This window comes from Gossypium hirsutum, chromosome D08 (genome assembly GCF_007990345.1).
Source record: "Gossypium hirsutum isolate 1008001.06 chromosome D08, Gossypium_hirsutum_v2.1, whole genome shotgun sequence".
Taxonomy (NCBI): Eukaryota; Viridiplantae; Streptophyta; class Magnoliopsida; order Malvales; family Malvaceae; genus Gossypium; species Gossypium hirsutum.
The window spans coordinates 29,903,487-29,927,841 of record NC_053444.1 but is presented as its reverse complement, the minus strand read 5'-3'; the positions used below and the strand labels follow the sequence as shown (position 1 = coordinate 29,927,841).

Genomic DNA, 24,355 nt, shown 5'->3' with positions numbered 1-24,355 from the left:
GATCATATTAGTTAAAGATGATACCTGGGCAGTCAATGAAGTGATTGCATCAAGTTCCATGGTGCCAGCAGCTCTCCTGCTAGTCCCAACTCACGTGGTAGGATATTGATAATCATTGTTAGAAATCCATTCTAAAAACTCATATGCTTCACTGTAAGACTTATCCAACAAGGTACCATTGGCAGAAGCATCAACTACCATTCTCATATGTTTATTCAACCCATTATAAAACATCTCCATCTGTGTCCAGTGCTGAAACCCATGCATCGAACATTTTTGAAGTAGTTCGTTAAATCTTTCCCATACTTCATATAGTGTTTCATCCTCTGATTGCCAAAAAGACATGATGTCATTTGTAAGCTTGTCATTCATGTTTGGCAGATTATACCGTAACAAAAACCTCTAGCAAAGATCATTCCATGATGTCACTATCCCCAACAGCAAAGCATTCAACCATGCTTTTGCTTGATCTCTCAAAGAATATGGAAACAATTTAAGTCTCAGGGCGTTTTCAAGAACACCCTATTGTCTAAACGATACACAGACTTCTAGAAAAAGTCTTAAATGCAATCGTGGATCTTCAGTAGGCAACTTACTGAACTATCCCACTGTTTGTAACATCTGAAACATCACCGATGCAATTGTTTGGATTCAGATAATCCAAAATTGGCATAACATGTTCATGAATTGGCCTGTCTCAATCATCTATCACATGATGAATAGGAAGATCAACATCCTGACCATTTGGATTTAATGGATCATTTAGACCAGGATCATTCCCGTCCCTAGCCATGTTACGCACTTCTCTTCTCCTTATTCTCAAAGTTCTCTCGATCTTAGGGTTAAAAGGATACTCTTCGTTAGCAAGAATGCCTCTACTCATGCATTGATAACAAACCTAGAAAAACTAAATACAACTAAATTAACTAAAACTAAATGGAATTAAATAAAATAACCAAACCAAATTTCACCAAAGTGCCATTCCCCAGCAATGATGCAAAAAACTTGTCGTGTGTGAATATGAAATATGAATTGTGCCAACTATGCACGTCGAATCAAGTAATAAAGTGATAAGTGAGATTGTCTCCATAGGGATTGGATAGGTTTAAATTGGTTAAGTTATTATAGTAAAGTGAGATTAATGCTAAGGCAAAAAGAAGAGTAATAAAAATGCAGTGGCATTTAGGAGAATAATGATGTATAAAATGTACGGAACAATCAAGTAAAAAATTAGAGTTGTGAAAATAAATATGCTACGAAAAGGATTAAAAGACCTACAATGTTGATTTGAAAAGCTGGGATTACTAATATTCTACGCTTATTAACCAATAATGTCTCGGCAAGATCAATCTTATTCTACTACTCGAAATAATTCTATTGTGTTCTGTTTCTTTCGAAAGCTAAACCTTGAGTTACCACACCTAGGGCACTATAGGCTTTGAGTCTGGTTCCTACTACTGTTCTTCTCCTTTCTATACAAAATGTTGCTCTATGTCTAAATTCTGTTACAAGTATTCTTTCGACTATTCGTTCATATCATTCAATTTCGATCTAACTAACCTAACCTTGTAAGAATTAGATTAATTTTATAAACATGTTGCATATTCACCTATATTTAGAGATTACACGCATTTTATTCATAAATACCATTGAATGAAATAGTAAATTAAAACAATTAGAAGTAACACGTAATAACATTTAAGCACAGTCCAAGCCTTTTAATGCAATTTCCTAAAAAAACTAATGGAAAATCCTAAAATGCAACTAAACTTACCTAAGTATAGACAATTGACCAAGTCTAAAGGTATAAAATATAACTCTTTTCAAGAGCTATCATGAATACATGTGGGCATATAGTAATCTCCACATATGTAGGTGAGGATTTTGTTTCAGTTATTCTACTATATTAAGGAGAAGTCTATGTTAAGTCATAAAGGTTAAGTATGGTATGAGTTGGCGCGAAAGGTGTAATACGCCTTGTTTGTCTGGAGTATTGTACTAGTTAGATTATGAGTAGTTTAACTAGAAATAAACTAGATAACCTAGCTTGAGAATTGTGAATGTATTGTACTTATTTATGTTTTTCTTGAGAATTCTAAACCATTAAGAAGGTAAATTTTGAAACGTGTGACACTTGTTAAGTTCTACTAAGTAACTGGGTCATCTTTATATGTTTTAGAAGGGTTCGCAATGGTAAAATAAACTTCAACTTTTAAATAAATTATTTCAATAACAGAATTAACTTATAATTAATCTAAACCAACATAAAATAATAAACCCCATCACCTAATTCCCAGGTTCGCCAGTTTCTGTTTAGGGATGAGCCTCGCCAAGCCATCTACCTCGCCACTGCCATCCGCGTCCTAGTTATTTGCGAAGTAAGAGAGGAGTGGGTGAGTTCATCAAGTACTCAATGAATAAACAGGAATCGACAAAGCATGCTTAAAATACAAAGTTTAAAATAGAGAGAAGACTTAGTTTGAAAATCATTTTCAAGTGTTGGGTTGGCAGTGTAGATTGCGAGACCCGGTTTGCAGATCGTGTTTGTCAAAAAATATAACTTTCTAAAATAATTTCATATGTATTTACTGAAAATTGAACTTAAAAACTTAGCTTGTGCTTGTTTGAAAATGAAACTTATATAGCACGAAACATGCTTATTCATAATAAAAGATAACATTCTAAGACATGGTTCGCAAAGATAAAAGAAACTTAAACTTTAAAAGAAAATATTTCAATAACAGAGTCAACTTATGATTAATCTAAACCCACATAAAATAATAAACCCCATTTCCTAATTCCCAGGTTCGATAGTATCTGTTCAAGGATGAGCCTTGCTAAGCCATCTAACTTGCCACTTCCATCCGCGACCTACTTACCTGCAAAGTAAGAAAGGAGTGGGTGATTTCATCGAGAACTCAATGAATAATCAGGAATTGACAATGCCTAAAATACATAGTTTAAAACAGAAAGAAGACTTAGTTTGAAAATCATTTTTGCGTACTTGGTTCGCGGTGTAGATTACGAGACCCAGTTCACAGATCCTGTTTGTCAGAAAACATAAGTTTGTAAAACAGTTTTGCATGTATTGTGACACCCCTAACCCGAATAGCACGGACTGACCCTAATCTGAAGCGACATAATAGCCATTGAAGTGACTCTCAAACTCAAGACCGCCAAAAACACACCCCAACCTTATAACACCTCAATTCTAACTAATTAACTATCCAATTTTAATGCATAAGTGATTTTGTGAACCATTTTTAAACTATTTCTAATTATTTAACCTTAAAGGTATTTTGGTCATTTTACCATCTAAAGTTAAATAGTCTCATTTTTAGTTCTAAATGATTACCAACCTTTTTTTAGTCAATTTATGCAAGCCCTAAAAATTTTAGTTTCAATTGAGTTCATTTACTAAGTCTAATTATTATTTTATTAATAGGAACTAAAACGTAATTTTTTATAAACTTTTAATACATTACCCAAAATATTATCTAACCAAATTTTAACACTCACAAGTCTAATTCTAAAATATTATCGAGTTTCCCTATGGTTAAAGGCTTTAATTAATCTAATCAAGTTTTAGGACTAAATTATAATCAAACTTAGCAACAATCAATTATATCACACAAGGTACATACCTTAGCCACAAACATTCCACTCCTTGGCAAGCTACAATTAAACTATGTTAATATAAAATACATGCTTCAAACACCATGTTCTCAATCACCATATGATCTCTCATCAACATACCATAAACCACACAACAATTAAGCATAAAAATCAAGCATTAAAGTAATTATAACATCACTAAAATAAATGTCCAAATAAATGTGCAATGTCCATTACAATTAAATTAAATCTAGTCCTAATAAGTGCCACAATGCCCCTTACTATTTCTAAAGAAGAACCCTTATGCTACTACCGAGCCTTAATCTTGGATCGGCCTTCGTTTGCTCCTCCTCCTCAAGTCGAAAAAGTCTCTGCACATAAGTGTGAGGGTGTGAGCTTAAAAAGCTTAGTGAATGATCGTAAAAACTATAACTAATCACACCCAATTCATGCATAAATCTAGGCACATTAAGCATCAAAATTTCATTCACAATATCATATCATATGCTATTCCATGAATAAAATTCCAATTTAATATGGCATATGAAATCATAATTTAACTTATAAACATACACTTATATTGGCATAATACATCCGTGGCAATATTTAAACGTGTGATCATATATTGGATAAATGGATCTCCAAACTCCTACATATTGGAAACAGTCCCGGGTTGAGTGGGCCAAAGCCACACGCTCCTTTATATCGCCTTGCAGTCCCGTTGAGTGGAGACACAAGCTCAAGACTCCCTTATTTACTTCAAAAATCAGAACTTCTTAAGCCATATGCTCACAAATAACACATAAAATGGTGAGTACTCACAAATCCTATGGCATGCCAACTATATCCAATAGATCCACCATGGAATGTTGCCAATATAATCATACATACAAGGTATAAAATCTGATGTTTAAACACTTAATTTAAGATGTAAAAATGCCATTAAAAGCATGTAGCTTAACAATTTCAACATCAATATAATTAAGTACAACAAATGCCTTTTTCCATGAATCTTAAACCAATCATAAAACCAACATCAAGTGCTAAAAAATTTAGTAACTCATGCTCCAATTAACAATCCATTCAATCCAAATTAATCATACCAAAAGCTTAACACACAATTTTCCAAAAGCCAATTGCAATAATGCTCTTGTTAAATAAAATTAATTTTTGCAAATCCAACCAAATAAGATGTGATTAAGTTATTAAAAACACTATTCAAAACTTTAATTTAATACAAAACCAGGCAAATTTACCAATAGCCTTTAAAATCACTCACCTCCATGCTTTATTTTTCGAACAAAAGTGTGTTCAAGTACGTAAGTTTTAGCCGCAAATCCAGTTAGCATCATCCTCATCTCAGTGTGAAGCTTTAACAGAGACAAAATATGCATTACAAACTAACATTAACATCAAGAAAGTCAAAATTTCATAAACTATATGAATCTAAATCGTTTCTTTAATCTACCTTACCAAAATTGCACAACTAAGCCGAAACATAAAATTCATCAGCTAAACGACCTTCTTAGCACGACAAACCACTTCTAAACTTCACTCCTAGTCCATTAACATAAAACCTAAGCGTTAATTTCATCTATTAAATCATTTTAAAATTTTCCAGAAAATTAACTCATTTTTTTATTAAAAACGAATTTATCAAAATTGATCAACCAAATGAGTTTGATCTCTTGTTCTATGATTGAAAACCTCTTAATAAACACATGTTTAGCTTAGACATCCATTAAAACTTAGATTCCAACTATCATGGATTCACCATTGTTGAGTTCCATGTTCAAGAAAGAAGAAATCAAAACTTGAAAATCCATTTTAATCAATTTAAATAGCAAATAATGATTGAAAACACGTTAAATTGAATTTAGAGTTGATAATTACCTTCAATTGATCTCAAATAACCAATTTAAAAGATTGAATCAAGATCCTTGAAGACATTCTGGATAACTTTTGCTCAACTTTGGAAAACTTTTATGGAGATTTTGGAGAGAATTTTGAGAGAGTAAAAGTTTAGATATATTCTCTTATATTTGGGCTATGAAAATGAGAAAAAAACAAGAGAAAAATCTCTTAATTCGGGTGAAAATTGCAGTGTTTTTAAAATTAAAAACCCCACATGATTTTCAATAATTGGGGAAATTGCCATTAGGCCACTCTCATATTTCTCTTATTTTACAAAATACTCCTTTCCCTCCAATATTTCAAAAATAAGGATAATTTGCTATAAAACCACTCTTATATTCCCTTGTTTTGCAAAATGGTCCTATTTAGTTAATATTTTAAATTCTCTCTATAACAGCCTGTTTTTAGTTAAATCAGAACAATAATTTTGGGACCACAAATCTAACGAGTAAATTATTTTTTTTATTATTTTAATGTCTATGGGATATTAGTTAGATTTTATTAAAATTTCGTTAAGAAATTTTTATGTTTGCATGATTAATTAAATGAAAAGGACTAAATCGTAAAAAGTGTAAAAGTAGAATTCCATGGTTAAAAGGGGTCAAATGGATATGAAACCTTAGACTAAAGGACTTCAATGTCAAATAAACCAATTGAGTTAATAGTAAATGTTTGTGGCCTTGGTTTTATTGAAATTATTAATGTTTTTAAAGGTTAAATTAGTAATTTGATAAGTAATGTTAAAATAACTTAATGAATTAAACTCATCTTCTTCCCCATTTCAATCTATCTTTAAAAATCACCATAGACATTAAGCTTGAGCATTCGGTTGGCTTCTCATCTTGCATGTAAGTGTTTCCGAGCCCCATTTTTAATTATTTATATGTTTTTTAGGTTGTTTTAGCTTGATCTAGCTAGCTTGGGGATCAATTTGTAAAAATGTTAAAGGTTTAGGGTTATTCCATAAATGTTTTTAAATGATGCTTGATGTTTAATGGTATATTATGAGTCCTTGTTGATAAATAAACAAGTTTTGTAAAGTGATTTTTGATGAATTTTGCATTTAGGGATTTGTTTGTAAAAATAGTAAAAGTTCATGGAAAATTTAGGAAATGATGGTTTTTTTAGGTTGATATAAGTCCGTAATAAATTTTGTTAGCTTGAATGGGGGATTAAAATGCTTAGATTTCAATTTATGAGCTTAAGGACTAAATTGTGAAAAGTTAAAATGTTAGGAGAAAATTAGTAATGTTGCATAAATGTGAAAGTGGACTAAATTGAATGCTAGAAGTATTAAATGGATTGAAATTGTCTATTTAGGTCAAGACAAACCACGTACGAACTTAAATCGAGGCAAAGCTAAAGCTTCGAAATAGCTCGATTTAACCTTCACGCCCCTATTTGTCGAGGTAAGTTCATGTGAATAGTTAGGGTACATTTGGTTCGCTGTATTGGATTAGAGGTGTATTGGATTAGAGTTGTATTGGATTAGAGGTGTATTGGATTAGAGGTGTAATAGCAAATCAACTGTTTGGTTGAATGTAATGGAATAGAGGCGTAATAGTAATCTTGTGTTTGGTTGAATGGAATAGAGGTGTAATAGCATAATGGAAAAAACTAAAATGATTCTATTCCCTAACCCTAACCAGTAGCCTCTAAGGCTCCAACTCTAAACTTCAACCTCATCAGACTATCAACAAAAATGGTCGAATATGTTGCCTCTACTGCTGTTGAAAGTGTGAAAAACCAGGTAAAGGAATACTAGCTTAGAAGGGCTGATAAAGAACTAGAAGAAACCTAGAACTTCGAGGAGGAAATAGATGGCATTCGTCAAGCGGTTTAAATGGTGTCCTCAATTCTAAAGAACATATTTGCACTGTAGATTCAAGACAAACAAGCAAAAATCAAGACAAAATTTCAGGTACTACTTACTTGAAAATTATCAATCTCTGAATGTGCAAGTGATTAGGGCAGGGTTTGCTTTTTAGATTCAAGTCCTCGGCTCCTTACTTTCATCTGCTGGTTGTTGTTTGCCGAAATATAAGAAATAGAATTTCATATTTTCTATTGCTTTTGAGTTTTGATTACTTTTTTCTGTTTATTTGGACTTTTTTTTACTATTTTTGATTGAAAGCTCTCTAATTTTGCAGGTTTTTGTTTAGAGGGGATGACTTTTTTTTTAATTTACTATAACAGAAAATAACGGGAATAACGGCCCATTATTTTCGCAATTGGCCGTTACCCACTAAATTGCGGCCGCGATCCACCTCTATTGGTGTGACTCCGCTTCACACCGCTATTAGCAAAAGCGGTTTCGGACGGCGCCGCTACCGCTATATAACGGCCGCTATTCTGATATCGAACCGCTATTTAAATCTCTGAATCTAGCATTACTCCTCCGTTTCCTGAATCGTCCATATCAAAGAGGCCCAACGGGAGTTGAACTGGTTGGCCACCCACACTAAAATCTGTCAGACGAACGTAAGAAAATGTATCCACCTTTTGGTTCCTTATTAGTGAAGCAATCACTGAGTCAGCCGGTAGCCCAGAGTTGAAATCCAGAGTCGACGAGCTAGCCGAATCACGATCCACCAAGCAATAAGAGAACGACGTGGCTTTAATCTGTGATGTTAAGGAGAAGGATCCACCGTCGAGTCCTAGCAATCCTGCAGCTCCAGCAAACAAGCCTGTGTTGTATTGACCACAACCCAAAGCAATGTTATTGACTTCACTGGAGTTTCCAAACGACAACATTTCAGTGACGAACTCTCCCATTGTATAAGACCCATCTCCGTACAAGACATGGTGGAGACATTTCCCACTATCGCAAGAGGAAACATCAAGAGAGGAACACTGCCTGGACACACAAGAAAGCAGAATATAAGTGGATGAAGTAGAAGGGTTAAATATAGGGTCGAATTGTTGGTAGCAGTCCTTACCAGGGATTTAAATAGTGGTCTGATATCAGAATAGCGGTAGCGGTGTCGTCTGAAACCGCTTTTGCTAAAAATAGCGGTGTGAAGCGGAGTCACACCAATAGCGGTGGATCGCGGCTGCAATTTAACGGGTAACGACCAATTGAGGCAATAACGGGCCGTTATTCCCGTTATTTTCCGTTACAGTAAATTAAAAAAAGTCATCCCCTCTAAACAAAAACCTGCAAAATCAGAGAGCTTTCAATCAAAAAAAGTAAAAAGAAGTCCAAATAAACAGAAAAAAGTAATCAAAACTCAAAAGCAATAGAAAATATGAAATTATATTTCTTATATTTCGGCAAACAACAACCAACAGATGAAAGCAAGGAGCCTAGGACTTGAATCTGAAAAGCAAACCATGCCCTAATCACTTGCACATTCAGAGATTGATAATTTTCAAGTAGTACCTGAAATTTTGTCTTGATTTTTGCTTGTTTGTCTTGAATCTGCAGTGCAAATATGTTCTTTAGAATTGAGGACACCATTTGAACCGCTTGACGGACGCCATCTATTTCCTCTTCGAAGTTCTAGGTTTCTTCCAGTTCTTTCTCAGCCCTTCTAAGCCAGTATTCCTTTACCTGGTTTTTCACACTTTCAACAACAGTAGAGGCAACATATTCGACCATTTTTGTTGGTAGTCTAATGAGGTTGAAGTCTATAGTTGGAGCCTTGGAGGCTACTGGTTAGGGTTAGGGAATAGAATCGTTTCGTTTGATTTTAATTTTTCTGTTTTTGTTTTGGTTTATGGCTTTATGGCTTATGGCATGCTGCTCTGTTTTGTTTTGTCTTTGGTTCTTGTTTTACTCATTAATTAGGGGCAGCCACCGTCCGTTTTAATCACTTGAAAATAGCCATGTAAATTGTGCTTTTATTGAGAAATGGTAAGTTGGTAACCATAAAGTTTCTGTCAATTTGCAGCCACCATCCATTTTATCCACTAGAAAAGAGCCAAGTAAATTGTGCTTTCATTGAGAAATGGTAACCATAAAGTTTCTATAAATTTTTTAATAATGTAAATCACTAAATTGTTAAAAATTTTCTTAAAACAATTATTAAAAAATTTCTTTATTAAATTTAAATATATATAGAAATCTCTGGACACAATTTTTAATATGACATGTAATAAAGTCTTTATAGTCAATTTTCCCCTTAAGTCCCTTAAGTTTTTGTTATCTATGAACAAACATTCATATATTAAAAATTTAAAATATTTGAAACACGAAATTTTATCATATGTTTGTTGATAAAGTAAATGTTTGTCCACAAGAATCTAGAAAAGGATTTATGGAATTTCCAATGAAATGGTACCTTCAAATATAAATGTTAAGCAATTTAAGAATCTAATTGTAACAAGTAAAAAAAAAGTAAAATATATCTAAGAAAAAGAAACAAAAACACTCCTTTTGAAAGAAATCAGAAAATGAAGATTTTTAGTTTGCTTATAAATAAAAAATAGTATTAAGTAAATAGAACACAATAAATGATTGGACAAGCCGAGGACTAAAAGAGAAAAAAAAACGTTCATTTTATTTAGAAACAATAAATGAAAGAGCCCAAAAATTTAAAGAAGAATCTTGCATGACCCAAATATTTATAAACTCATATTAGAGAGAAAAAGAAAAGAAGAAGAAGCTTTAGAAAGGCTTCTCATTTATTAGCAAAATTAACACAATAAAGAAAAAAAAACTTTAGATTTAACTTAAGAGAGTAAAAAAAAATGATTTCTAAATATAACTTAGTTTGCATAATAAGAAAAATTACTATGTTTTACACTTAGTTCATAAGTGTTAGAAAACACTCTAAAAATAATTAAAATTGATTTTTTATAATTATAATTGTAATTACTATGTTTTTCAATAAGTTGTGCGAATTTTAAAAAAATTCACGATCGCGATACCCGCAGTGACCGCAATAGCGTTCGTTATATCCACGACAACGATAAACGCGACCGCGACCGCAATTTAAATCCCTGATCCTTACAGGGCTCACATTGGATCCAATTAATATCACTTCCGGAATCGAGAACCATATAGAATTGTACCCGGTCTACCGACTCCGACCTGGGAAAAGTACTCCCCACTTCCTAGGCTTGTCCCGGAAATGATGGGGGTAGAAAGCTCGTAGGGTAGGATCTAGGATTTCTGGACCCCATTGAGAGCGAGGAGGAGTTTGGTAGTGAGTGAGTGGAATCGGGCAGAGTCACGATGAAGCCGGGATAGAACAAGGGATTTATAGTCGGTATGGTCAGTTTTGTGAAGAGACGCTCGAGAGTGAAGTGGAATAGAAAAAACACAAGCAGGAGGAGAAGAAGAGTTGGAGTGAAGGAGTTGGCTTTGGGAAGTAGCGAAGGGTTTAAAAGACAGTGGATCCAAAGAAAGAATATCTTTAGCTTGTTTAAGAGAAGAAGAGATATCAAGTGTGGTTGTTTGCGGAGGAGGAGGAGGAGGAGGAGAAAGAGAGGAAGCAAACAACACATGAGAAAAGAAGAATGAAAGTGGAAAAATGAAAGGGGAAAGCTTTAAAGAAGCTGCCATTTTTGTTTTTTGGAAATGTTGATGTAGAGGGGAAATTTGGAAGTGAAAGGGATGAGCAATCGTAAGTAGGCTTCTATTTTTTATTTTTTGGTTCAAAAGAGTATGCCACTCTCATGATTCGTGAACATCAAGCTATATAGTTGTCGGCAAACTTCAGAAGCTAATAAGCTGAGATTTTTTTATTGAAATGATAAAATTGAATTTTATATTTTATGTAAAGTTTACTTTTGTATTAATATAATTTATTAATTTTGTACAACAACATATATTTTTAATGTTTCTTAATTAGATTAGTGTCTACAGTAATTCAGTTAAAGTTTTAAATATAGTATGAATGCCATTAATTTTAGCGAGGTAATGTATTTCATCCGACCTATAACAGCTTACCGCATGATCTTTGCCCCTTCAATATTATTGCAATTAAATACATGGTAACCAACATCTTTGCGTGATGTTTCGGCCCCTTCACCAATAAAAGAGAAAACACGTTGAACCTGTAGCTTTTTAGGTGGTGGAAATAAAGAATCTTTTAAAACAACTAAATAACAATTCAATGGCTTCTAAGACGCAATTGAGAGGATGGATTGGTATGCACAAAAATTGAATTCCAAAAGCTTAGTGTCGTGGAAATGGATGAATTTCCCCCTACACATGGTAAAATGCAAAATTCGACCCTTTTTATTTTTCCATTTTAAATTTTTTTAGGAGTTTTCTGTCGAAACCATTTTTTTGAAAAATAAAAGTTTTAGGTTGTCGACTTTTAAAAAGTAAAAATTGGGAGTCGCCACCAATCTTTTATTAAGGTGTGATTAGGTCACCTAAAACGATTTTGGTCTACGAATTTTAGAAAAACAGGTCCAGGAGTCAGTTACGTACGAGAAAGGGTTAGCACCCTCGTAACGTCCAAAATTGGTACCTAATTAATTAATTAGTGTCTTAAGGTCAAAAATTTTAAAAAATATAATCTTTAAAAAACTTAAAACATTACGTATTAAGACCCTTCTCATTTCAGAGAAGAAAAATGCCACACCCAATGCGTTAGGGCACAACATTCTAATTTCCTCCAAAATGAATTAGGTTAGAATACTCATATGAAAAAGAAAAAAATTAAAAGAATATCCATTTATCCAAGATTTAAGAAATCGCGGCCCAATACGTTAGGGCACAATTCCTTTAAAATCCCAAACTCGGAATATTTCCTTTATTATTTCTTTTTTTTTAAAAATCTTCATTTCGAGAAATCAATGTGTCACATCCAATACATTAGGACACAACGTGTTAAGTTCCCAATAATGAGTTCTTATTTTTTGATTAAAGAGAAATGCTCGATTGTTAGATTTAACGAAGAAAATTGGAACCCAATACGTTAGGGCTCAATTTCCTTGAAAATCCTAAATACAAGCATTATCTCAATTTTGAAAATTTTGTAAAAAAATGATGTGATGCTACATTAAATATACAATGCAATAATAAATATTACGATGCATAGAAATAATATGAACAAATGAATAAACAAAATTGATAACAATAATCCATGACATGCAAAATATTAAATGTAAACACAATTATAACGAATGAGGAAAGCAAACCAAATAAGTGAAGTAAAGAATATATATAATATGAACATAGAAATTATGAAGATTAAAATATACACATGATTTACAAATAAATTTTTGGGTTATGGAACTTATATATATATGCAATACATAATATTTGTGAATATAAAGAAAAATAGATGAACATATATAGATTATAAAATAGGCGTTTAAAATTATATATATTTGAACCCTTTTTTTTAAAAAAAGAATAAATATCCATATGGATATAAATAAAACATTTGTTAAAATATATGTACAAAAAATAATAATAATAATTATATTATAGAAAATATACATATATATAGGAAAATAAATGGATACATAAAAAAGTATATAAATATAAAAATATTAAAAATAGATATACGTACACATAAAAATATTTGTTTTTTAAAAAATATAAATAAATAAATGAAAACAACAAAATATATAAATAAAAACTAATTACAAAAAAAAAGAAATAATTACATTATGGAAGTTAATTAATTTCAAAAAATGAAAACAAAAAGTAAATTAAACTGAATAGGAAAAATCTGGGGGCAAATCTGTAAATCAATAAAACCCAAAGGATTAAATTGAACACGAGAATTACATAGAGGGGCTGGAAGGGAAATTTTCTCTTCTCCTCTAAAATGGCGTCGTTTAGGTAGGGTTAAAATTGAAATTAAAAATAAATTAAAGGGCAAATTTAAAAATATAAAAAACTTAATTGTGAAATATTAAAAAGGCGGAGGGGCTAAAAGCGCAAATTTTCCCTCCGCATAAAAACGCGTGGATCCTAGGCCGGGTCGGGTCGGAGTCTGGTTGGCCTCCCCAAAACGACGTCGTTTTGGTATCTGGGGAGGCCTGGTGAAATGACGTCGTTTCACTAGGCTATTTAAGCCAAAAATCTATTCAAAAATTTCATTTTCCATCTTTTAAAAAAAAACTTTCAAAACCTCAAAAAAAAACTCTCCCCCCATCCCAGCCGTCCGATCATCAACCGGTCACCGGCCACCGCGCTGGCCACCGATCTCCAGCACCGGCGCCGCCGTCTGCGGTGGCTGAAAACAGGGAAAACTTCAGATCTGGCTCCTCCGAAGCCCTAAGCCAATTTTTGGCCCCAAAACCCTCAAAATATCACCGAAAGAACATCAAATATCTGAGAAACCTTTCGATTTTCGGCCGTTCACGGCGATTCTGGGCAGCACTCGGGTCGTTTCTTTCTCCTTTACTTCTTTTTATTTTATTTGTATGTAGGAAAGAATGAAAATAATAAATATAACAAATAAAAATTGCACAATGTCAACCTTTTCGGTCGATTTTGCTCTCTGTCTCTGCTGTGAGAATATTTGCTTTCTTTTTATTGATTTCCAATTTGGGATCCCTCTTTTACAATATTACAATGGCTATTTTATAGCCGAATGAAAAATAAAGAAACAAATCTCGTTTGATTTGATTTACGAATCTTTGATTTTCTTTGCTATTTATTTCTTTCCTTGTATTGTTTGTTTCCTTTGCAGGTGAAGACCACGGAGATCCGGCGTTTGGCTTGTGGCGGGAGGCTCCCTCAAAAACCCTAGGGTTTCTAAAATTGCTTCGGGCCTGGGTCTAATTTTTGGCCTCTGTTTATTTCAGTTTGGGCCTTGTGGCCCGTTTGTAATTTGGGCCTTTTACCCGGGCCAAAATCGGGTATTACAGCTGCCCCTCTTTGCTCGTTGTCGTGTAACAAGAACAGAGCAAAGACTTTAAAAATGCCCGATTTTGTTCGGTCGTGCTGAACCTTGGTACATCTTCAGAAGTATAGGAATTAGTGTCATCTTCAGTCTGCCTTACTGCAACTTCAGGAGGATAAGACTTGCTTATTTAGTCTGCTCCACTGCAATTTCAGGGAGATAAGACTTGCCAATTTCAGTCTACCCCATTGCAACTTCAGGAGGATAAGACTTGCTTACTTAGTCTGCTCCACTGCAACTTCAGGGACATAAGACTAGATGCGATCTGCTCTCTGCAACTTCAGAGAGATAAGATCTGAGGTTTTAATCCGCTCCACTGTAACTTCAGGAGGATAGGATTATCGGCTTTAATCTGCTCCACTGCAACTTCAGGGAGATAAGACTTGCCATCTTCAGTCTGCCCTACTGCAACTTCAGGAGGATAAGACTTGCTTACTTAGTCTGCTCCACTGCAACTTCAGGGAGATAAGACTAGATGCGATCTGCTCTCTACAACTTTAGAGAGATAAGATTTGAGGTTTTAATCCGCTCCACTGCAACTTCAGTGAGATAGGATTATCGGCTTTAATCTGCTCCACTACAACTTCAGGGAGATAAGACTTGCCATCTTCAGTCTGCCCCACTGCAACTTCAGGAGGATAAGACTTGCTTACTTAGTCTGCTCCACTGCAACTTCAGGGAGATAAGACTAGATGCGATATGCTCTCTGCAACTTCAGAGAGATAAGATCTGAGGTTTTAATCCGCTCCACTGCAACTTCAGGGAGATAGGACTATCGACTTTAATCTGCTCCACTGTTACTTCAGGGAGATAAGACTTGCCATCTTCGATCTGCTCCGCTCGATGCAAGAAGGCAAGATCTGCTATTTTCACTGATCTGTTCTCTGGGGAACATGACATGTATAGTGAACCTAATTATGCCTAATGATTAGGATGGCATGATCAAAATGTATCAAATGCTCATAATTAGACATGTGTGAATGGTGTTTGCATGAATGCAAAATTTATTTTTCTGAGAATGATCCCGCTTAGGTTGTCATTACTCGAAGTTTATTAAGGCTTTGTGACTGACGTGCTACAACGCCTTCTTGCTTGACTAGCTTTTCTGAAGAAACATTTAGCCAGGCTGCCTCCCACTGTGAACTTCCAAGTTTAATCCATTGGGGCACAAAATTCATATAATTGTTCTCCCACTGCAACCCGAGGGTAAATATATATGGCTTCTTCTCAATCCACTCCTATCACAATTCAAGGATATAGAATGTAAAATTCTTTGGCCCTTACACCATGCCCAAGGTGTCGCACCAAAGGCTCATGTGCAAATGAAGTCTTTTTTCTCCGAGGAAACCTCTTCCTATTACCTAGTGACCATTGCTCGCTTGTTTTTTAAGCTGTCATCATCATGTCATTTGTTCAATCAATGTTTTTGACAATAGAATCCAGAAAGTTCTAATTAGACTCTTCCTTCTTAAATTTCCAACCTTTAAACTTGGTGCGTTCTAAACAATAGTCCTGTTTCAGGTTCTTGTATTATTTAGAAACTTTTAAAGTAATATGCAAAACTTCCCTTGTGAAAGTTTTATTAGTCCATTAATCATTATTCCAATGCAACATGCTTGCAAAAAGGTCATAACAATGAAAAAGAATAAAGTTAGTTCTGAGCATAGCTCGAAAGGAATGAATTATCAAAAATAGTAAAAAAGGATAACAAAGAAATTGATTAGGAATGTGCATCTTGGAAAAGAATGAAGTATTCCAAGAACAACAAATTCAACATAAATAGTATGAAAATTGGATGCCCCAGATATCACAGCTTGAACTTCTCTGCACAAACTTTCTGAAGACCATTCTGAGTTTGACATGTGCTTAGGAGATCTACAGTACTCTGTTGATGCCCCAAGATGTCGCATACCCTTTCCTGTTGATTCAGGTATAGCAAGACTACTGTCTATCCTATTTTGATCAGTAATTTGAGCTACTCTGATTACCTCCTGCCCCATTCTAATCAATATTTGAGCCGCCCTTTTCGGGTTTTCAACTCAAATCCACATTTGGTCTCAAGGCGTCCTTTGCGGATTTTCACCTTGGCCTCTCCTTTTGCTTTTCTTTTTCTTTTTATCACTTTCATTTTGTTTTTTACTTTTTTGTTTTTTTGTTTTTTTGTTTTTGTTTTTTTTATATCTGAACTCATAGGATTAGACAAGTCCTCATTATCCCTTTCGATCAGAACCAATGTAAGATCTTCTTTGTGATCAAATTTCTTTCATAGAGCCTTTTGGGGCAAAATTTAACTATGACGAAAACTTTGGATTTTCCTCTTCAATTAATATGAAATCCAACAATGGAGAAATGGAAACTTGACTTCGACGGGCTAAACCATGATGAGCCAAAGAAGAAGGCATTGCCCCGGTAAAGAATTCTAAATGCATCATTCATGATGTTAATCTTGAACATACTATAAATTTTGATATCGCATTGTTGTTCAGATTACAATGTCAGTGCATACCCAAGCATATCCTGATATCGAATTCTTTGTGATCAAATTTCTTTCATAGAGCCTTTTGGGGCAAAATTTAACTATGACGAAAACTTTGGATTTTCCTCTTCAATTAATATGAAATCCAACAATGGAGAAATGGAAACTTGACTTCGACGGGCTAAACCATGATGAGCCAAAGAAGAAGGCATTGCCCCGGTAAAGAATTCTAAATGCATCATTCATGATGTTAATCTTGAACATACTATAAATTTTGATATCGCATTGTTGTTCAGATTACAATGTCAGTGCATACCCAAGCATATCCTGATATGACCATACGAAGACATCTTTGAACTCTTTGAAGTAACTCAACAAGGTTCTGCTTCATTTCTTCGGTTATGCACATTCCCTTAAGGTCACAATCTCCACTGTCTCCTCAGGAAGTAAAATTTCCTTTCTGCTCTACTATCCTCAACAAGTCCGGAGATAGGCTACAATCTATGTCATTTTCAAAGTCATGAGATCCCCCTAAACACATGCCTCGCTCAAAAAGAAAATCCTGAGTCTGTCACAGCATCACTCACGTCATTGATATCTGGGGACCCATAGTTAGTGCAAAAGAATATACAAAAGAATGTGTGAATTTATGAATGATTATCTGTACAATAATTATGAATGAAAGAATGATGTGGAAGAAAATCCAAAAGAATGAAAGAATAATTACTTGTAAATAATGAAAGAATATTGACTCAAAAATAAATGCCAAGATGTATTTTATTAGAATAATGATGTTCAGACATGAGCCTATTTCACAAAGGAATTTCTATCATTTTTAGGCTAAAAACAACAAAAATGTTCTGAACATTACTCTAAATAAGCTCTAAAAACTACAGAGATTTTCGCAGTCCAATTATTTAGAAACCTCCAAGTTGATAAGGTCGAATATCTAATAAGGACTCTTCTCTGTTGTCTTCATGCACGGCATTGATGTGAACGTTTCTTAACCCTTCTTCATACATTGCATTCACTTCATCATCGATATGATTGGGTAGCAGATTTTCTGCATTGGATGAACCATCAAATTTGACAACGCCTATATTGATAAGTCTTTCAACTAGCTTTTTGAAGGCAATGCAATTCTCTACTGAGTGCCCCATAATTCCGCCATGATAATCACATTGCGTGTTTGTATCATACCATTTAGGGTACGGAGGTTGTAGGGATTTTGAGTAGAAAGGTGCAACAATGTGCGCATCGAATAAGCTTTGATACAGCTCCTTATATGCCATCGGAATTGGTGTGAACTGGAGCTTCTCAGTACCTGGTTTCCCACCAGATTCATGCTTTGAAGGGCTCTGATGTCTGGTGGTTTCTGTCTTTGGCCGGCCCACAATGATTGGTTTTGAGTGGCCCTTATTATATTTTCCTACATTATCCCATTCATTCCTCTTTTTCCTTGGGGCCTTTGTAGTATCTAGGTACTCCACCCTCGACTGTTGCATTTTTGCTGGTTTAACAAGAGCAACTGGAAAATTGGATCCTAGGCCTATCGAGCAATTCACTGGTGTTGATGTACCTGTTTGATAATGTTGGGATCTGACAGCTAAGAATGCCCCTTGTGGATGCCCATCTGGCTGGACCTGGACATTTAGCGGAGTACCACCTAGAAAATCCTCATTATCAACCCCAATGTGGACCACCGATTTTTCCACCTCTTCTAACTCTCCAACTAACAATCGGTTAAACTGGTTCATCATAATTTTCTGTAATTCTAGTACCTGATCTCTCATTTCCTGCTGAAATTTGGTCAGTTGTTCCTGCATCTGTATCTGTATTCGCTCTAATTTTTCCAACCTTTGTTCCATTTCTCTAATCTTTGCTTGGATATCGTAAGGGTGTTGGTAAGTTGGTTGGTTTCCAGATTAGCTGAGGACTGATTTAAATTAATTAGAATCCCTTGATGTATTTCTTAATGCATATGTAACAATGCAATGCATGAAATGAATGCAGAAAGGCATCAATTTTGATCCAATTCCATATAAGAAAACCTTACTAGAAAGCAAATTTTTTTACATAAAGCGAATTACAAATAAGACTTTGCCCTAGTACCCAGAACTCTAATCTTCCTAAGTAACAAAGCTAATTCTTGCCCCCGATCCGATTCTAATTCATACTTCATACTCAGCACGTCAGCCTGTACTGCTAAAGACTGTACGTAATCAGCTACTTCTCGAATCTGGACCACAGCTTCCTCCATAAGATGATCTTTACTCCTAACTTGACTCTGAAGATGGTGGAGCTGTTCATTATTACGACTTTCGTTTGCTTTCAAGTGTTTAATCTGGATCTCTCAATTTTGCAACACCGTTTCTAGCTCTTCGATTCTTTCCTTCATTTCTTCAATCTTGCTCAGGCTTGCTTTTAACTCTATCGTAAAGTTTCAGCTTCGATACTGACGAAGAGATCTTTCCAACACGATCACCCTATCCTTCAACTCGCCCTTTTCCTTTTGGCTTTCTGACAAACTCTTTTCTAAAGCGTCGTTTCGCCTTTGCATCTCGTGAAATTTCTGTTCCCATCTATCAGCCTTGTTTTTCTCTTTCTTCAACCTCTCATTATCAAGCTTCTGAGCGTCTATGTCCAATCTCAAGTTCGTCTTTTCTGCCTCCATTTGCTCTATCCTTTTCTCCAAATCCGCGTTCTTCCTCTCAAAATATTGTCTTACAATTTCCAATTCCGAAGGGATGACTCGTAAATGCTCTTCTATTGACTGGCCGTCCTCATGATTTAACTTAGGTGTGTTATCATTAATCCTCCTAGCCCACCATCCATGATACTCAGGAGTTATCATCGGCCCTACAGCTAACCTCTTCATTCGGCGAGTCTGTTTCCACGCATTGGACATTTCTTGAATCTTCTTTCTATAACCATCATCTTTGTATGAAAATTCACAATCAGCTATCCCTTGGGTCGCAGGTATAAACTGCCTTGACCTATATTGCCTTAGCACCAACAATGAGGCATATCCGACAGCTCCCCAAATCCCCAATAAAGGTACCCAATCGAAATTACCACACCTATATAGGATCTCATCTGGAAGTAACCAAGGAGCTCTCCACTCAACATCTTCCTCCTGAAGATTTTGAAGAATTGCCATCCATTTTTCCTCCGAAATGTCATCCCTCCTCGGCGTAGCCACCATCTCTTTTAGTGGTGAATGATTTTCAGAGAAGACCCGATACGAAACTTTATCCACCTTTCAAACGTGACTGTGAAACCATACGAGTAGAAGCTGTGCACATCCGATAAATCTACCCTCACCTGTCTTTCGACATGCACTCAATGACCTGAAGGTTTCTGCCAAAATTGCCAGAATCGGTGTAACCTTCTTATCAAGCCGATCAAATAAATCGGTGACTGCTTTATCCACATGCCCCAAGGCTTTAGGGAAGACAACCAAGCCATATATACTTAAAGCAAAGATATCTAACCTCTTTCTTACGTCTGGGTGTGTGAGAATTGCATCTTTCAAGCTCCTCCAAGGAATACACTTGATGTCCCCCTTTTACTTAACTCGTGCAGCGACCCACTGCTCACTCATCCCTGTTATACCTATCAGCTTCTTTGAAAAGGTTGGCACATTTACTGCTCTCGAGTAGACTCTATCCTCTTGAAACTTTAAACATCAGAGTAAAGCCACATACTCCTCTACCGTAGGTACCAAATCGACATTCCCAAACATGAAGCAACTGTAAGCAGGATTCCAAAATTGGGCGAGGGCTCGAAACAAATGTTTGTCTACCTTCACATCAAGTAAATAAGGGAAGTCCCCATAATTGTCGTAAAATAACTGCCTAGCTTCATTATTCCACTGATCCCAAATTTCTTTCAACTCCTGCAAATTGTTTTGAGCCACACTGATGCGAGTAAAATCCCATAATTCCGATACATACCCATCGGCCAGGCTATCACCCTTTTCTTGCTGCATTGTTTGAGACCAAGTTCGGACAACCATATTGTCATCCACTTTATCAAGAAACCCATTTTCTTATGACCAGCTCTCTATTTAGCAATTGAACATGAATCAACACCTCTTTTATAATGAAATGAAATGCCATGACATGTAAATAAAACACGAAAAGTCAGTATCATATAAACATATAATATAATAGTAAAATTCCTATCATATAAACATATAATATAATAGTAAAATTCCTACTCGGGTATCTACTAGGGTTTAGTATAGTTCTACTTAGGGTGGATTCCTAAGGTTCATTATATGAGGTTTGGCTTCTAGAGTAAAGGTAATCCTCACCCATTATAGGCTCATATGGATCGAGTTCGGTTTAGGGGAATACATTTCCCTATGGCTACACGGAGATGAAAATTTCACGAAGACATAGGTACGGATGTATCCCGAAAGCAATCCACTACCCTACACGGAGGTGAAAACCTCACGAAGGCATAGCTTCTTACTCCCACTTAAAAGGGTAAAATTGTTCAACTCATGAAATGTATAATGCAAACAATATTTAAGTAATAAGATAATAGATGCGAAAGGATGTCATGAATTTTTTTTAAAAAAATATTTTTCTCGACCGTAAGACAAAACTTAATCAACTTTGCGGCTCGACTCACTTTTTTTAAAAAAAAATGTCCCCAGTGGGGTTGCCAAGCTGTCGAAACCATTTTTTTGAAAAATAAAAGTTTTAGGTTGTCGACTTTTAAAAAGCAAAAATTGGGAGTCGCCACCAATCTTTTATTAAGGTGTGATTGGGTCACCTAAAATGATTTTGGTCTACGAATTTTAGAAAAACGGGTCCGGGAGTCAGTTACGTACGAGGAAGGATTAGCACCCTCGTAATGCCCAAAATTGGTACCTAATTAATTAATTAGTGTCTTAAGGTCGAAAATTTTAAAAAATATAATCTTTAAAAAACTTAAAACATTACGTATTAAGACCCTTCTCATTTCAGAGAAGAAAAATGCCACACCCAATGCGTTAGGGCACAACATTCTAATTTCCTCCAAAATGAATTAGGTCAGAATACTCGTATGAAAAAGAAAAAAATTAAAAGAATATCCATTTATCCAAGATTTAAGAAATCGCGGCCCAATACGTTAGGGCACAATTCCTTTAAAATCCCAAACTCGGAATATTTCCTTTATTATTTCTTTTTTAAAAAAAAATCTTCATTTCGAGAAATCAATGTGTCACATCCAATACGTTAGGACACAACGTGTTGAATTCCCAATAATGAGTTCTTATTTTTTGATTAAAGAGAAATGCTCGATTGTTAGATTTAACGAAGAAAATTGGAACCCAATACGTTAGGGCTCAATTTCCTTGAAAATCCTAAATATAAGCATTATCTCAATTTTGAAAATTTTGTAAAAAAATGATGTGATGCTACATTAAATATACAATGCAATAATAAATATTACGACGGCATAAAAATAATATGAACAAATGAATAAACAAAATTGATACCAATAATCCATGACATGCAAAATATTAAATGTAAACACAATTATAACGAATGAGGAAAGCAAACCAAATAAGTGAAGTAAAGAATATATATAATATGAACATAGAAATTATGAAGATTAAAATATACACATGATTTACAAATAAATTTTTAGGTTATGGAACTTATGGAAGTTGATTAATTTAAAAAAATGAAAACAAAAACTAAATTAAACTGAATAGGAAAAATCTGGGGGCAAATCTGCAAATAAATAAAACCCAAAGGATTAAATTGAACACGCGAATTACATAGAGGGGCTGAAAGGGAAATTATCCCTTCTCCTCTAAAACGGCGTCGTTCAGGTAGGGTTAAAATTGAAATTAAAAATAAATTAAAGGGCAAATTTAAAAATATAAAAAACTTAATTGTGAAATATTAAAAAGGCAGAGGGGCTAAAAGCGTAAATTTCTCCTCCGCATAAAAACGCACGGATCCTAGGTCGGGTCGGGTCAGAGTCGGGTCGGCCTCCCCAAAACGACGTCGTTTTGGCATCTGGGGAGGCCTGTTGAAACGATGTCGTTTCACTAGGCTATTTAAGCTAAAAATCTATTCAAAAATTTCATTTTCCATCTTTTTAAAAAAAAACTTTCAAAACCTCAAAAAAAACTGTCCCCCCTTCCCAGCCGTCTGATCATCGGCCGATCACCGGCCACCGCGCCGGCTGCCGATCTCCGGCGCCGCCGTCTGCGGTGGCTGAAAACAGGGAAAACTTCATATCTGGCTCCTCCGAAGCCCCTAGGCCCATTTTTCGCCCCAAAACCCTCAAAATATCACCGGAAGAACATCAAGTCTCCGAGAAACCTTTCGGTTTCCGACCGTTCACGGCGATTCTGGGCACCACTCGGGTCGTTTCTTTCTCCTTTACTTCTTTTTATTTTATTTGTATGTAGGAAAGAATGAAAATAATAAATATAACAAATAAAAATTGCACAATGTCAACATTTCCGGTCGATTTTGCTCTTTGTCTCTGCTGTGAGAATATTTGCTTTCTTTTTATTGATTTCCAATTTGGGATCCCTCTTTTACAATATTACAATGGCTATTTTATAGCCGAATGAAAAATAAAGAAACAAATCTCGTTTGATTTGATTTACGAATCTTTGATTTTCTTTGCTGTTTATTTCTTTCCTTGTATTGTTTGTTTCCTTTGCAGGTGAAGACCACAGAGATCCAGCGTTTGGCTTGCGACGGGAGGCTCCCTCAGAAACCCTAGGGTTTTTGAAATTGCTTCAGGCCTGGGTCTAATTTTGGGCCTCTGTTTATTTCAATTTGGGCCTTGTGGCCCGTTTGTAATTTGGGCCTTTTACCCGGGCCAAAATCGGGTATTACATTTTTAAAATAAAAAGTTTAAGAAAATTGTCTCTGTTCTTAGTCAATCTATAAATAAACTTAACCGTTTTACCTACCTTTTGTCAATTTATCATTTACTTTTTTTCCATGTAACCGTTACATTGAAGGCAATATAAATAACATGCAATATTATAGCCTTCTAAAAAGTACCAAATCATCATTCTTCTCACTCGTTAGCTAAGTATTTTCTCTTAAGTATTTTTCTTCATATTCTTATACTTGTAACAAAAGAATTTATTGAATCTTGAGGGATACGTTGTGAGAGAAATGTTCTTAAAGATGATATCCAACATGCCTCAAGTTTAGACATTTTATTTTCCAGTTTTCCTTAAAATTATTCAGCAACGAGTTCATGTCTAGAAATGATTCTATTTAGTAAAGACTTGATAATTATGAATGTTCATGGTAACCACCTCTCTTTCTTGGGAATCTACCTGATGCATTTACCAACAATCTTAAGGATATTTCACATATTGTTCACATCGTTACTACTGCTAATGGTGTTCCTTGTGCCACTGCTACCAATATTGGTGTTTCACATATTGCCAATGTTCCTTGCTATTTTATATGTCAACTTGTTGGAAGGCAACACAAAAACATGTATGAAAAAAATATGATCATAAACTCTAAACTAATAATCTTACCTTTGA

The 24,355-nt window shown here is 34.9% G+C and overlaps 1 protein-coding gene and 1 pseudogene across 1 annotated transcript; both read right to left on the bottom strand.

The window, feature by feature from the left end:
* Positions 1-2,702: 2,702 nt before the first annotated feature.
* Positions 2,703-9,130, bottom strand: LOC107956575 (protein ASPARTIC PROTEASE IN GUARD CELL 1). Its single transcript, XM_016892191.2, has 7 exons — positions 9,083-9,130; positions 8,862-8,950; positions 7,462-8,386; positions 4,189-4,985; positions 3,898-3,986; positions 3,005-3,044; positions 2,703-2,879 (listed from the first exon to the last, which is right to left on the bottom strand). The coding sequence occupies exons 1-3, from the start codon at positions 9,128-9,130 to the stop codon at positions 7,900-7,902; spliced, it is 624 nt and encodes a 207-aa protein (XP_016747680.1). The 3' UTR covers positions 2,703-2,879; positions 3,005-3,044; positions 3,898-3,986; positions 4,189-4,985; positions 7,462-7,899.
* Positions 9,131-17,741: 8,611 nt separating this feature from the next.
* On the bottom strand, positions 17,742-19,628 carry LOC121220322 (uncharacterized; annotated as a pseudogene).
* Between the last annotated feature and the right edge of the window lie 4,727 nt (positions 19,629-24,355).